Raw genomic sequence first — 15,671 nt, forward strand, 5'->3', positions numbered from 1 at the left:
GCTATTTCTACAGACTTCAAGCCCACAGATCCTCACTCCCTTGCGAGGCCTATGGACAGTTAAGAAGTAATTAAAAAAGAAAAGGGGAAAAAAAAGGTTCATTGTTCGTTATTCTATATGTTTGGCTATACATAGCTCAAAATAATACATTACATTCAACATATCTATCATAAAACTAAAACTACTACTATCCTGCCGCCATAAACAACCTCCACAATGCTAATGACATTATGAAACTATAAAGAGTAATCAATGTATTCTTCACTACAGCTATTACGATGGCATCAAACTATTTGTCCAAATGTTTATATAGTAAGGTGAGAAGTATTCCACACGTCCCAAATCTTATTAAATTTTCCCAGGCAACCCCTTTTTTGATACATTGTCCGCTCGTAAGGAACTCACCAACTCAATCCAAGCTCTAAGAGATGGATGTGCGTTACCCATCCAACGCAAGGCCAGTATTTTCCTGGCTAAGAAAAGTCTCACTTAGGCTAGTTTCACACTAACGTTCTCGGGCGCAGGGCCGCCGCTAAGCCCAGCCCCCGGTCGCGCCCCCTACGGTCAGTTCCTCCTCTGATCGCATGTCACTGTATGCGATCACCGTACCCTATCTTTAGCGTTGGGTACGCTGACCGTGCGCAGGTATGATTTTGCTATTACTGCGCCCTTTTGGCTCTGTACCCAGCGCACAAAAGCGCGTTGTGTTGCATTTTTGTGTGCTGGGCGCAGCGCCAGCAAAACCATACCAGCGCATGGTCAGCGTACCCAACGCTAAATATAGGGTACGGTGATCGCATGCAGTGCCATGCGATCAGAGGAGGAACTGACCGGAGGGGGCGTGGCCCTGCGCTGCGCCTGAGAACACTAGTGTGAAACTAGCCTTAGGAAAATTTTAACATGGTGCCCCCAAATCTCTTCCTCTAGCACACCAAACAGACACACCAGCGGGTTAAGGCTATGTGTCCACGTTGCAGAAATGCTGCAGAATTGTCCGTAGCATTTTCGCAACTCCCTGCCGCAGGTAAAACTTATACGAAATACGCATGCGTTTTGCAAGCATTTTTAACTTGCAGAATGCTAGCGCTTTTCCAAGCGATCTGAAGCATCGCTTGGAAAAGTGATTGACAGGTTGGTCACACTTGTCAAGCAAAGTTCTTGACAAGTGTGACCAACTTTTTACTATTGATGCTGCCTATGCAGCATCAATAGTAAAAGAAAATTAAAAATAATAAAAAAATAAAAAATATGGATATACTCACCTCCTGGCAGCCCCCGATCTCCTCAGCGGCGATCCCGGTCCTCAACGGCGCTGCCAGTTCTGTTCCCAGGCGTGCTTTGCGAGAATGACCTAAGGTGAGAAAACACAATCCAGGACAAAAAAAATTATAAATATGAGCTGAAACTCAACTGCTCATTGAGACCTGCAAGATGTCATGGTATCAAGTACCACGATCCACCTGCATTCTCTCTGAGCAAGCACACGCCTGATATCGCACCTCCCAATGCCAGCAACTGCGGAATCCCATAGGATTGCATGGGATGTATCTTGTTAGCGTTTTTTAAACGTTTCCGCAGCGGTGGAAACGCTTAAAAAAACCGCAACGTGGGCACACAGCCTAAGAACAGGAGTGCATATAAAGGAGGTCAACAACTAAGTTACCTCTTTCCAGAAGGATAGGATAATTGGGCCCCCCCACACCATATGTATAAAATCCGCATCAATTGTATGACACCTTAGGCATTCTGAAGCTTGAGACCACCCCATTCTAAATAATCGCAACGGAGATAGATAAGACTGGTGTACTATATATAGTTGAGTCATCCTGTTATTAGCCGACGGAGACACCTTGGTTGGAGATTCAAGAATCTCTTTCCAATCCTCATCTTGAATGTCAGAGATGAGAGATTTCCATTTTTTATACTTGGTTTAATAGTCCCCTTAGGAGACTTGAAGCTGCAGACTCGGCGCCAAAGCCTGCATCAAATGCAGGGACACGACCTTGGACGTACCTATACGTCCAAGGTCGTGAAGGGGGTTAACCCCTTCCCGACGAGTGACACAGCGTATGCGTCATGAAAGTTTGTGCCAATCCGACCAATGACGCATATGCTGTGTTATGAATTGATAGCCCCCCTGCTGGTCGGGTGACCGAGGTCAATGAAAGGTTACCTGGCCCGCAGGTTCAGGGGGCTTTGTACTTCACCCCAGGGGGGTGGCTACGATCGCTCTGATTGGCTGTTAAAAGTGAAACAGCCAATCAGAGCGATAGTAATATTTCATCAATGAAATTTGCTGAAATATTACAATCCAGCCATGGCCGATGCTGCAATAGCATCGGACATGGCTGGAGACCGCGATCAGACCCCCCACACGCCCCCGCCACCGACTGACGGCGGCAGTCGGCCGCTGCCATCATCATCTGCTCCCCCCGCCTTCTGATTTCCCCCACCCCCACCCCCACCCCCGGTACCTCCTACGTCCCCGTGTCGCTCCGTGTCCCTCCTGCATGGGCGCCGCCATCTTCCAAAATGGTGGGCGCCCGTCGAATCTGCAAAGTTGCAGATTCCATTCATTCATTTTAATCACTGTGATAGATCCTATCAAAGTGATCAAAATAAGAAAAAACTGTAAATCACCCCCTCTTATCAGCCCCATAGGTAGGGACAAATAATAAAATAAAGAAAATATTTTTATTTTTCCGTTAGGGTTAGGGATGTGTTGGGGATAGAGTTGTGGTTAGGGGTGTGTTGGGTTAGGGTTAGGCTTGTGGTTAGGGTTGGGGATATAGTTGTGGTTAGGGTTTTGGTTAGGGGTGTGTTGGGGTTAAGGTTGAGTTAGAATTGAGGGGTTTCCACTATTTAGGCACATCAGGGGGTCTCCAAACATGACATGACGCCACCATTGATTCCAGCCAATTTTGCGTTCAAAAAGTCAAACCGTGCTCTCTCCCTTCCGAGCTCTGCCATGCGCCCAAACAGTGGTTTACCCCAACATATGAGGTATCGGCGTACTCAGGACAAACTGGACAACAACCTTTGCTGTCCAATTTCTCCTGTTACCCTTGTGAAAATAAAAAATTGCAGGCTAAAATATAATTTTTTGAGGATTAAAAATGATTTTTTTTATTTTCACGGCTCTGCATTATAAACTTCTGTGAAGCACTTGGGGGTTCAAAGTGCTCACCATACATCTAGATAAGTTCCTTGGGGGGGTCTAGTTTCCAAAATGGGGTCACTTGGGGGTTTCTACTGTTTAGGCACATCAGGGACTCTGCAAATGTAACATGACCCTGCAGACCATTCCATCAAAGTCGGCATTTCAAAACGTCACTACATCCCTTTCAAGCCCCGGCGTGTGCCCAAACAGTGGTTCCCCCCACATATGGGGTACCAGCGTACTCAGGACAAACTGGACAACAAGTTTTGGGGTCCAATTTCTTCTGTTACCCTTGTGAAAATAAAAATTGTGGGCTAAAAAATAATTTTTTGAGGGGGAAAAAAAATTATTTTTTATTTTCACGACTGCGTTATAAACTTCTGTGAAGCACTTGGTGGTTCAAAGTGCTCTCCACATATCTAGATAAGTTCCTTGGGGGATCTAGTTTCCAAAATGGGGTCACTTGTGGGGGAGCTCCCATGTTGAGGCACACGGGCTCTCGATACGCGACATGGTGTCCGCTAACGATTGGAGCTAATTTTCCATTCAAAGTCAACTGGCGCTCCTTCCCTTCTGAGCCCTGCCGTGCACCCAAACAGTGGTTTATGGCCACATATGAGGTATCGGTGTACTCAGGAGAAATTGCCCAACAAATTTTAGGATCCATTTTATCCTGTTGCCCATGTGAAAATGAAAAAACTGAGGCTAAAATAAATTTTTTGTGGAAAAAAAAAAAAAAAAAAAAAATATATATATTTTTTTTAAATGGATCAATTTGTGAAGCACCTGGGGGTTCAAAGCCGGGCTGTGGAGTCGGTAAGCCAAACCTGTGACTCCAAATTTTCACTTACACCGACTCTCACATATATTGCTTATATTTAAGTGAAAAATTTATTGTAGTACAATGTGAACATCAGACATTTAATCATTTTTATGATAGAACATAATATATTTATTGAAATACAACTTTAGAACAAAAAACTGTAAATAAATTGTAAATATGTAATACACTATATGTCTATTACATATATACAGTACAGACCAAAAGTTTGGACACACCTCATTCAAAGAGTTTTCTTTATTTTCATGACTATGAAAATTGTAGATTCACTCTGAAGGCATCAAAACTATGAATTAACACATGTGGAATTATATAATTAACAAAAAAGGGTGAAACAACTGAAAATATGTCTTTTATATTCTAGGTTCTCCAAAGTAGCCACCTTTTGCTTTGATTACTGCTTTGCACACTATTGGCATTCTCTTGATGAGCTTCAAGAGGTAGTCACCAGAAATAGTCTTCCAACAGTCTTGAAGGAGTTCCCAGAGATGCTTAGCACTTGTTGGCCCTTTTGCCTTCACTCTGCGGTCCAGCTCACCCAAACTATCTTGATTGGGTTCAGGTCTGGTGACTGTGGAGGCCAGGTCATCTGGCGTAGCACCCCATCACTCTCCTTCTTGGTGAAATAGCCCTTACACAGCCTGGAGATGTGTTTGGGGTCATTGTCCTGTTGAAAAATAAATGATGGTCCAACTAAACGCAAACCGAATGGAATAGCATGCCGCTGCAAGATGCTGTGGTAGCCGTGCTGGTTCAGTATGCATCTAGATACCGGTAAGTTCCTTGGGGGGGTCTAGTTTCCAAAATGGGGTCACTTGTGGGGGAGCTCCAAAGTTTAGGCACACGGGCTCTCCAAACGCAACATGGCAACAGCTAAATATTCCAGCATATTTTTTATTCAAAAAGTCAAATGGTGCTCCTTCCCTTCTGAGCCCTGCCGTGCGCCCAAACAGTGGTATATGACCACATATGAGGTATCGGTGTACTAAGGAGAAATTGCCCAAGAAATTTTAGGATCTATTTTATCCTGTTGCCCATGTGAAAATGAAAAAAATTGATGCTAAATTAAAATTTTTGTTGGAAAAATTAAAATGTCCTTTTTTTCCTTCCACGTTGCTTTAGTTCCTGTGAAGCACCTGAAGGGTTAATAATCTTCTTGAATTTAGTTTTGAGTAGCTTGTGGGGTGCAGTTTTTAGAATGGTGTCATTTTTGGGTATTTTCTGCCATATAGACCCCTCAAAGTGACTTCAAATGTGAGGTTGTCCCTGGGAAAAAAAAAAAAAAAAATGTTGTTAGTTTTGTCGTAAAAATTCGAAATTGCTGGTCAACTTTTAACCCTTATAACTTCCTAACAAAAAAATTTTTGTATCCAAAAAATGTGTAAAGTAGACATGTGGGAAATGTTATTTAGTAATTATTTTGTGTCACATAACGCTCTGGTTTAACAGAATAAAAATTCAAAATTTGAAAATTGCGACATTTTCAAAATTTTCGCCAAATTTCCGTTTTTTTGTTTTTTTTTCCACAAATAAACGCAAAAATTATCGACTTAAATTTACCACTAACATGAAGTCCAATATGTCCCAAAAAACAATCTCCGAATCGCTAGGATCCGTTGAAGCGTTCCTGGGTTATTGCCTCATAAAGGGACACTGGTCAGAATTGCAAAAAAAAAATGGCCTGGTCTTTAAGGTTAAAATAGGCTTGGTCATGAAGGGGTTAAAGGGAACCTGTCAGCAGGATTGTGGTAAGTAACCTACTGACAGTGTCAGGTTGGTGCCGTTAGATTGTTGTATGGTACTCCAATGGCAAGGATAAGGGTAAATGAATGACTCCAGCCTTTGGGTTGGGTAGGGGTACACTTCATGGCTGCCCTCGGTCTCCCATGCTCTTCGCTCTGGCCATTGAGCCTCTTGCAGCAATCGTGAGAAAACACCCGGAGAGAATAGGTTTCCGTAGAGGAAATGTTGAGGATAAAGGGAAACTTTGGTTTATTCCAATGACACTTTGTTCTTCCAAGCAGAAGCTTCCACCACTCTACTTCTAGCGATGTAGACTAGAGAAATTTGGGAGATACTGAGGTTTAGTGATAAATTGAAACAATCAGTTTTGCTTCCATGTTTAATGAAGATAACAGGCCCCATTACATAGGCTCACAATCCCAGAATTCATAAACAAAATTGGTCACTGAACCCAGACTGGTGTATTTATGTAAAAATAAATATAATCTCCAAATAAAAAAAATCTGTGCTACGTGGAGTGATGTTTCAGCTTGGACCTCTTTTGATTGCTAGATATGTTTATCCTAATACCATCCAGTATATTGAGTTCCATGTTGGGATTTTCTCATAACATTTGCCTCTGATTAAAATTATTGTGGGAGCCAGTAACTTGATTGCAATTGTCTATGGTAATTTCCTCCTTTGGGAGCTGTGACTTGTACTATGTACCTGACACTTTACATTGGTTTATACTTGGAGAAGGGTTAGGGTTTGGGGAATTTTGTTTTTATATGTAATGTTGCTATTTTTGGAAAACTTTCAATAAATACTTGAGTTAAAAAACAAACTGGTGATTAAAAGGGGGTATTTTGAAGAATGTAAAGTTTAACACACATTCTGATTTGTTGTACATGTGTTTCAGTACTCTGTTTCCATATGTGTTTGCTCATGGTTTTACTGCCTTCAGCCTGAATCTACAATATGCACGTTCCAATAAGGATGAAGAAAACCATTGCATGTAATTATCTATGTCATCTCTAAGTACAGAACACCACAATGCGGTTAATGTGTACGCCAGGTACAATAATTTTCTACAGCACCTGTCTTTGTGCTTCTGTGATGGAAAGGACTACTACAATTTTTTTGTGGTTATCTACCGCATCTGCTCTAATATCTATTACTAGAAATAAGCTTTAAATAAACGGAACTAGAAAACAACCCCAGTAATGTCTTATGATCTAAAGCTAAATTGGATCACCTCTAACAAGTGTTGTGTTTTTTTGTTTTTTTTTTCTTTTGTGTGCTTTCACTCCAGTTCATAATGTGAAGCCAGAATGCCTGGAATCCTACAACAAATTGACGTGAGTACCATCTATTCATGCTGTTATGTAGGTAGGGGTCTGTCATGCTCTTGCTCGGTCTTCTTGGTATGCATATACCGGTACATCCTCCGAAATAGTGTTGTGTGTGTCACAGATCGGGCCACATTAATAATAATAATCGTACACAGAAGGACACAGTGGACATATAATCAGATTCTTTCCTTTTTTTTTTTTAAACGTGACTTGCAAAATAACAGTGCAATTCTGGTTTACTATTATGTCCATTATGGATGCTATATAAATGTTATCATGTAAATTGGCCCTTGTTTGTATATTTATGTTGCTCAAAACCAGATTACATAATTAAAAACTTGTACTTGCCTTACTGTCTTGTGCTGCGTACTGAGAATTCACTATATGTTTCTGCTTGTACTTCTGACAATTTTCCTTGTCTATGCTCAACCTGCAGGTTTTATAGAAATAATCCTTTAACAGGGAACCCTCTCTATAGTGTGTATATGACCTAATAGTATTTTAGGATAGGCCCTTTAATTCACATGGTTTTGGCATGTAATACACTTCTTTCCTACTTTGTATGTAGAGAAGAAGTGCTGCCTAAACTGCACCATGACTCAGATTACCCATGTGACTTGGTGGGTAACTGGAATACGTGGTATGGGGAGCAAGACCAAGCAGGTGGGTACAGAGCTTTTTGGGAGGGTATGTGCATGGTTTCCAGTTAAATGATGGTTTCCATTTCAGTTCATCTGTGGCGGTTCTCTGGGGGATATCCTGCACTTATGGACTGTATGAATAAGTTGAGAAATAACAAGGTAATGAGCAAAGACTATGTTAAAGCCATTTAGTCGACATACTGTTTATATCTATAATGCATAACGTTCATTTACACCTTACTTTTGCCTTCTCACCATGTTTTTTCCATGAAGTAAAATACATCCCACCAGCTTGATAATTCTACTAATGCAGCATATCCTCTCTTTTCTGCAGGAATACCTGGCTTTCCGTGAGGAGCGTAGTCACATGCTGCTTTCCCGTAGGAACCAACTGCTTCTGGAGTTTAGTTTTTGGAATGAGCCAACACCTCGCAAAGGTCCTAACATCTATGAATTGCGTACATATAGATTAAAGGTCTGTTTAAAAACCTAATTTATTACTGTCTGATGCACAAGCATTTGGGTATTGAAGTATATGGACAGTAACTGGAATTTCATCATCCGGCCCATTCCAGTAGTACAAAGGATTTGAAACAAAGCTATCAGGATGTGAATAAAGGCTTAAAAAAATTGCATTAATGAGTTTTTTTCCATGGTACATGACGGCACCACGAGAGAGGGGATCCGCCCCACGAGGACAGGAAACCTTCAAGATAAAAGGGGCGGCTCCTCTCTCCGCATCAGTTGGTTTCCTGTCCTCAACGGGGAACCCTCAAGATGAAAACCTCTTTGAAGATTCCGAAGAAGAGGATGCCTGGACTTGGATCGGGTGATTAATGGCAGGCATGGGTTTGCTACACCCGACGCCGGGTACCGGTAGTCGCCTCGGGGGCCATATATGCCTATGTCCCCCCTGAGCGAAGGCATGGCCACAGCCGGGCAGTTGCCCAGGCGAAGCAGGACATAGAAGGTCCAGGGAGGCCACTAATAGTGTTCCCTCCCTGTCGACATACAGTGGCCATGCATCCCAGGAGACACATCGGTGCCCGGGCAGAAAGCTCCTCGGAGGCCACAGACTGTGTACCCTCCCTGTTGAGGACCAGACACCGGACCCCGCAGCGGAGCAGGAAGGACAGCGAGGAGTGAGAACATAGCTACAGTCAGGGGGGTCCATCGCGCAGGTAAGGGGTGTCTGGGGGCCCCGAAACAAGCAGGGCCCAAGCACTGACCCGGCCCGGGTTCGCATGGCCGCACCGGGAGGGGCGCGCGTTGGGAGCGCGCATGATGGCCGACGAACCGGAAGTGGTGCCGGCGACCCGGAAGTAGAACGGCGCGCACAGCACCTCGGGGCCTGGGAGAGGCAGAAGGTGTGCACGGTCCCGGGGGACGCAGAGGCATGAGGCGCGCGCACCCACACAGCAAGCTGGGCAGGTGCGAGACCAGGTGGTCAAAAAAAAAAAAAAAAAAAAGGGCTGCTATTTAAGATCGCCAGGAAAGGCAGGCAGACGTCACAGTACCAATTTTGAGTGGAAGTGACTGCTTGCAGCCATAAGCAGCATAATGGAGAGCCCTTCGCCAGAGCATGTGCAACCACGCCAGGAAGCAATAGAGAGGCGGTCGTGCTCAGAGGAAAAAGCAAAGACACGCCGCAGCAGTAGTGTGAGCCACTTGGGCAGCGCACGGGCGGGTCGTCACCGCAGGAAAGAGGGGTCCATAGTCTCGTTGGGAGACAGTGAAAGGACCAGCCAACCTCCAGATCCGGTACCCGTTCTATGAAGCGTCCGAGTGGTGAGTGAACTTCGAGAAAGTCCAGTAATCTAATGTCTGTTCTCTTTCTCTTTTCTCCTCTCTTTCCCTCTCCTCCTCCTCTTATATACATTGGCGGGGTGGAGTATAGGAGGTCCCTAAGAAATGTAGAGGAAAGTCAAAAAATAAAGAGTGTGCTTTATGTAAAAGTCCCATAGAAGCAGCCTGGAACAAAAAGTTATGCCAGGAGTGCATTAACCAGACCATAGCAGAGGAAACACCCTCATTTTCGGATAATCTGAGGACCATAATTCAGACAGAAGTTTCCAGATCTGTAAGAGCATTACAAGCTGTAGATACAGAGAGGAAAACTAGGAGATCAAGCCCCTCAGGGGTCTCTCAACAAGACTCTACAGGGTCAGAGGACGACTCAAATAAGTCACAGTATTCAGGAAGTAGCTCGGACGGGGAAGACACATTTCCAGTAGAAACTACGGATGAACTCATTAAAGCAGTTAGATCTACCATGGGGCTAGTAGAAGAACGGACAAAAAAGATAGCCCAAGATCTCATGTTCAGTGGACTGCAAAAGAAAAAACGTAAGACCTTCCCTGTTAATGAGCAACTAAAAGCACTCATAAACGCGAATGGGAAAAGCCAGAAAGAAAGTCCCAGATAACGAATTCCCTAAAGAGGAGATACCCCTTTGAGGAAGAGGCTTCCTCATCCTGGGATAGGGCCCCCAAAATTGATGTAGCGATATCAAAGGTCGCCAGAAAATCTTCCCTACCCTTTGAGGACCTGGGGTTTCTAAAAGAGCCGCTGGACCGAAAGGCGGATAATTGCCTTAAGGCAGCCTGGGAAACCTCGGCGGGCGCACTAAGGCCCGCCATCGCAGCCACTTGCGTGGCTAGGTCCCTAAAGATATGGACAGACAACTTGGAAGATCAATTAGAACAAGGATTTCCCAGAGAGACGATTCTGGAATCATTGCCGGCTATTAGAGCGGCGGCGGACTTTCTCGCAGAGGCGTCAGCAGCCTTAACCAATGTAGGACGGCGTGCAGTATGGCTTAAATGCTGGCCGGGGGACACCCAGGCAAAAATGAGACTTTGCTCTCTACCATGTGAAGGAAATTTCTTGTTCGGTCCGGCGTTAGACGAAGTGTTAGAAAAAGCGAGTGATACAAAAAAGAATTTTCCGAAACAGCCATTTCAAGCCTTTCGGCGCTCCTTTCAGAGGGGCCGAAAATTCAGAAGGCAACAATTTAAAGATCGTGACAGAAACAATTCTGACAGGCGATACAGAGGAGGGAGAGGCTTCTATTTCAGTAAGCCCCCTAGAGAAGCCAAAAAACCCGCCCAGTGACGGTCCTTCTCAGGTGGGGGGAAGGCTCTCTCACTTCCTCCCAGCCTGGGAAAGGATCTCATCCAGCACCTGGATCCGACAGATAGTAGGGTCAGGTCTGGAGTTAAAATTCCACCACTGGCCACCGCAAAAAATCATTCAAACTCCGATACAATCATCTCAAGAAAGGCAAAAGAGTTTGGAGGAGGAGGTATTATCGCTGGTACGAAAACTCGTACTGGAAGAAGTTCCAGAAAAAGAAAAGAAGGAAGGCTTTTACTCCCCCCTATTTCTGATAAAAAAAAAAACCAGACGATTCCTGGAGGACAATTGTAAATCTAAAAGGCCTCAACAAGTATCTGGTAGTCCCATCATTCAAGATGGAGACAATAAGGTCTACAGTGAAACTCCTCTTCCCTCGGTGTTACATGTCGGTCCTGGATCTCAAGGATGCTTACTATCATGTCCCGATCCGGCAGCAAGACCGCAAATATCTCAGGGTGGCAGTCCAGATAAAATCTCAGTGGCATCACTTTCAGTACAAGGCTCTGCCCTTTGGGGTAGCAACAGCCCCCCGGGTCTTCACGAAATTATTTGCGGAGGTCACGGCACATCTCAGAGAAAAAGATGCTCTAGTAATACCATATCTGGACGACTTCTTGATAGTGGGGAAAGATTTCGCTCACTGTCAGGAACAAGTCAAGGTAGTGATAGAGACTCTTCAGACTCTGGGTTGGCAACTGAACTTCAAAAAATCCAGGTTGAAGCCAACGATGGTCCAGAATTTTTTGGGCCTAACAATAGACTCGGTAATACAGGAGTGTCGCCTCCCAGAGGAGAAGGAAGAAAAAATCAAAAACCTAATCAGAACAACATTAGGAAAGCCAACAATGACTCTGAGGAAAGCCATGTCAGTGTTTGGGTCCCTAACCACCTGCATACCAGCAGTAAAATGGGCTCAATTTCACACAAGGGAGCTCCAGTGGTACGTGTTAGAAAACGATCTGGCGCTTCAAGGGCAGTTAGAACAGAAGCTCACCATCCCGGATCCTGTACTCCAGTCACTAAAATGGTGGTTACAGATAGAGTCCTCTCCGAGGGGAGTACCCTGGACATATGCAGCCTCCAGAGTAGTCACGACAGATGCCAGTCCCTGGGGCTGGGGAGCCCATCTAGACACCCTATGGCTCCAAGATCCTTGGGCTCAGGAGGAAAAAGATCTATCCTCAAACGAGTGGGGGCTACTAGCCATCGAAAGAGCGCTGGAAGGATTACTTACACACCTGAGAGGACATCATGTGAAAGTCCTATCGGACAATTGTACAGCAGTCGCATACGTGAACCATCAGGGGGGCACCCGTTCTCGGTCGTTAATGGAAATAGCAGGGAGAATCCTGACTTTGGCGGAACATCAGTTTCTCTCATTATCGGCCCTGCATATCCGAGGCGCGGACAACCTGAAGGCGGACTTTCTGAGCAGGAACCACTTAAAGCAAGGCGAATGGTGCCTAAAAGAGTCCATTTTTCAACAAATTGTACAGAGGTGGGGAAAACCCATAATAGATCTCTTCGCCTCAAAAGCCAAAAATTCTCCCTAAGGCCAGCAGACATGCCACTGGCGGTAGACGCCTTCAGAATAGAATGGACATCAGGTCTCCTGTACGCCTTCCCTCCGATATGCCTTATTCCATTAGTCCTGAAAAAGATCAGGGAGGACCAAGCCAGGGTAATCATGATAGCTCCCTTTTGGCCAAAAAGGACGTGGTTCTATTGGTTGAGAGTGATGTCAGTGACAGACCCATGGGTGCTCCCAGAGGACCACGATCTCCTAACACAGGGTCCCTTCAATCATCCTCCGAATTCCAGGCTGCATTTGACAGCCTGGAATTTGAAAGGTCACTGTTAGAGAAGAAAGGGTTTTCAGCAAGGTTGATTACCACCCTAATCAGTAGCAGAAAGCCAGTGACTACAAGAATATACGGGAGAATATGGAGAAAATTTTTGTCCACCTCAGGCCCAATACAGGAGGGGGAAGTACCTGTGAGGGCAGTGCTAGAGTTTCTACAAAGAGGTTTAGACTTGGGCTTAGCGGTCAGCACCCTGAAAGTACACGTTTCAGCCCTGGCAGCATTATTCAACTATGACCTGGCAAGCGATAGATGGGTCGCCAGATTTATCCGGGCCTGTACTAGGGCTGACTCTGTCCCATCTCCTAAACCTCCTCCCTGGGATCTAAATTTAGTTCTATCATCCCTAACGGAAAGTCCATTCGAACCAATAACCGCAACATCAGATAAAGTGTTAACTTTAAAAACAGCCTTGTTAGTGGCACTCACATCGGCACGTAGGGTTGGGGACTTACACGCGCTATCAGCAGACCCACCATACACTCAGGTTAGGACGATAGAGTCGTGTTAAGATTAGATCCAGCATACCTCCCTAAGGTAGTGTCGAAATTCCACAGAGCTCAGGAAATAATCTTGCCATCCTTTTGTCCTAAACCCGGTAACAAAAGGAAGAGAGATTACATTGCTTAGACGTTAGGAGATGTATCCTACGGTATTTAGAGGTGACAAAACCATGGAGGAAACAGAGGGCCTTATTCGTCTCATATCAGGGGGCAAGGAAAGGCCTTAAAGCCTCTAAGCAAACTATAGCTAGATGGGTGAGAGGCCATCATACTAGCATATAGTAGTGCAGGCAGGGCTGTTCCAGAGGGCCTAAAAGCCCACTCCACGAGGGCCATGGCAACGTCCTGGGCGGAGAGAGCGGACCCTCCATCGACCAAATCTGTAAGGCGGCCACTTGGTCCTCTCCATCTACCTTTTTCAGACATTATAGATTAGACCTATCTGCTACCTCCGATCTCACATTTGGGAGAAGAGTGTTACAGGCAGTGATCCCCCCATAAAAGAGAATACAAATCTCTGTAACTCTCTCGTGGTGCCGTCATGTACCATGGAAAAACACGGGTATTACATACCTGGTAATGTGTTTTTTCATGAGACATGACGGCACCCTTATATTCCCGCCCTATTTGATCACGTCATTAGTTGGGTGTTTGGTTAGTATTATACACTCCCTTGGTGTTGGAAATTTAGCAGTGTAAAATATGTATTGTTCATGTGTGCACTAACCTGCGGAGTTCCTCTCGTGCTCTGTAAAACAACTGATGCGGAGAGAGGAGCCGCCCCTTTTATCTTGAAGGTTTCCTGTCCTCGTGGGGCGGATCCCCTCTCTCGTGGTGCCGTCATGTCTCATGAAAAAACACATTACCAGGTATGTAATACCGGTGTTTTCCAGCTTTGCTCACTTCTGTATTTGGAGGTGAGCAACCCTGGTGATGTTGCATCTACTGATACCTGCCAGGATGCGTACGCAGTTGGCTGGTATTATGCAACTGCCTTATAAACTGAGTAGGAGAAGTACGCTAATTCTTCATAAAATAATAAGGTAACAGGCCACAAATCTGGTACCAATAAGGTTAGTTGTGCACACCGACATCACATTTAATGATTCAGAAGGGTAGCGAGAAATCCAAACCTGTTGGATTTTTGGTTGGAAGTTGCAGGTGATTTGCTTTCATAGATTTGAATGTAAGACCATTATGACTGTGATTCGCCTACAGTATTTCTGCAATTTTCTTTTCTTGTCAAATCGCAACGCTAAAATAGTTGCGTAACACAAGTTGCACAATTTTTTTTTTGTTGCACGACTTGTTTGCAGCACAACATATGTTGCTTTGTGATCGCAATCCTAACCTAAAGCTTATGAATATGGTGCAACTTCGTACAATATGGCTGCAATTTCTAACAAAGAGAACAAACTAATCTTTTATGGCCTTTTGTATTTTTTTTGTAATGTAGAAATCTGGTTAATTACCCTTTACTACTTTCTTCATAGAGAAAAGGGATGTGTAAGTGTGCCGTTGAATCTGTATGCTGCATGGTTATGTGGATCTCCCAACTTTACTTATGAGGGGTACTTATGAAGCGGAGTCTGCCTAGTATGTCCGCTCTCTCCCTCGTGCATAGAAGTGCTGTGCAGGAGTGGACTATGGACAGCGCTCTGAGCACTGTGACTTGAGCGTGTTCTATGCTTTACAAGGGACAGAGCAAACACCCGGCAGACTCCCTATAAACCCATCTACCTTTCATACCAAGAGATCCGTGTGTACAGATGTTCCCCAGCAATACAGTCTAAACTCACTTGCACATCAGTTGTCTCTATGAAAGAAAGAAAATGGGGGAATTAACCCAGTTACAATATTTCTGCAAATTCTGCACATTTCTGGAATAAAGGTGAAAACAAAAGTTTTTCTCTCTTCATGCAACATTTTTTTTGAAAACTCCTTGCTTTAAATATGAAAGTCTACTTTTCAATCACATTCTGATGATTTTGTTTCACACCTATTGTTCTGGTATACAGAGGCTATATGATAAAAATTCTCCCCCTGTACAAATAATTATCTCGTATGTACAGATTAACTGTTTTAAGTGTTTTGCAAATAAAGGGGTCATCCAGGCAAAACATATTGATGAATTATCCAATGGATAGGTGCTCTATATCTGACTAGAGTCACGGTTTGCAGAACAAGATAATTTGGTATAACTTCAATAATGTGGTTTTTTTTTTTTTTGCTAGGCCAACTACATATCGATAAACCCTATTGTAAGGTTTAGAGTCCGTTTGGGTCCCAATTTTAGCCACAAATATGAAATTTGATTTTTATTTTTTAGTAACCTTAATCCATGTGTTTTTAATTGTTGGATAGAATTTTTATCACGTGACTGTCTACAAGCGGAAAATGTGTACGATGCATTAATGATATTCATGTTAATGCCTAAATGATTATATAT

At 44.1% G+C, this 15,671-nt stretch overlaps 1 protein-coding gene across 1 annotated transcript in view; it reads left to right on the forward strand.

The window, feature by feature from the left end:
* The window catches only part of NIPSNAP1 (nipsnap homolog 1), a 76,537-nt gene that overhangs the window by 14,568 nt on the left and 46,298 nt on the right, over positions 1-15,671 (forward strand). Inside the window, exons 3-6 of the mRNA XM_073554079.1 lie at positions 7,039-7,084; positions 7,647-7,741; positions 7,808-7,878; positions 8,054-8,194. Of these exons, the coding sequence (XP_073410180.1) occupies positions 7,039-7,084; positions 7,647-7,741; positions 7,808-7,878; positions 8,054-8,194 (353 nt within the window). The remainder of the gene's footprint in view (positions 1-7,038; positions 7,085-7,646; positions 7,742-7,807; positions 7,879-8,053; positions 8,195-15,671) is intronic.

Source organism: Dendrobates tinctorius, unplaced genomic scaffold, assembly GCF_039654945.1.
Source record: "Dendrobates tinctorius isolate UK_male_01 unplaced genomic scaffold, ASM3965494v1 ptg000206l, whole genome shotgun sequence".
NCBI classification, from domain to species: domain Eukaryota; kingdom Metazoa; phylum Chordata; class Amphibia; order Anura; family Dendrobatidae; genus Dendrobates; species Dendrobates tinctorius.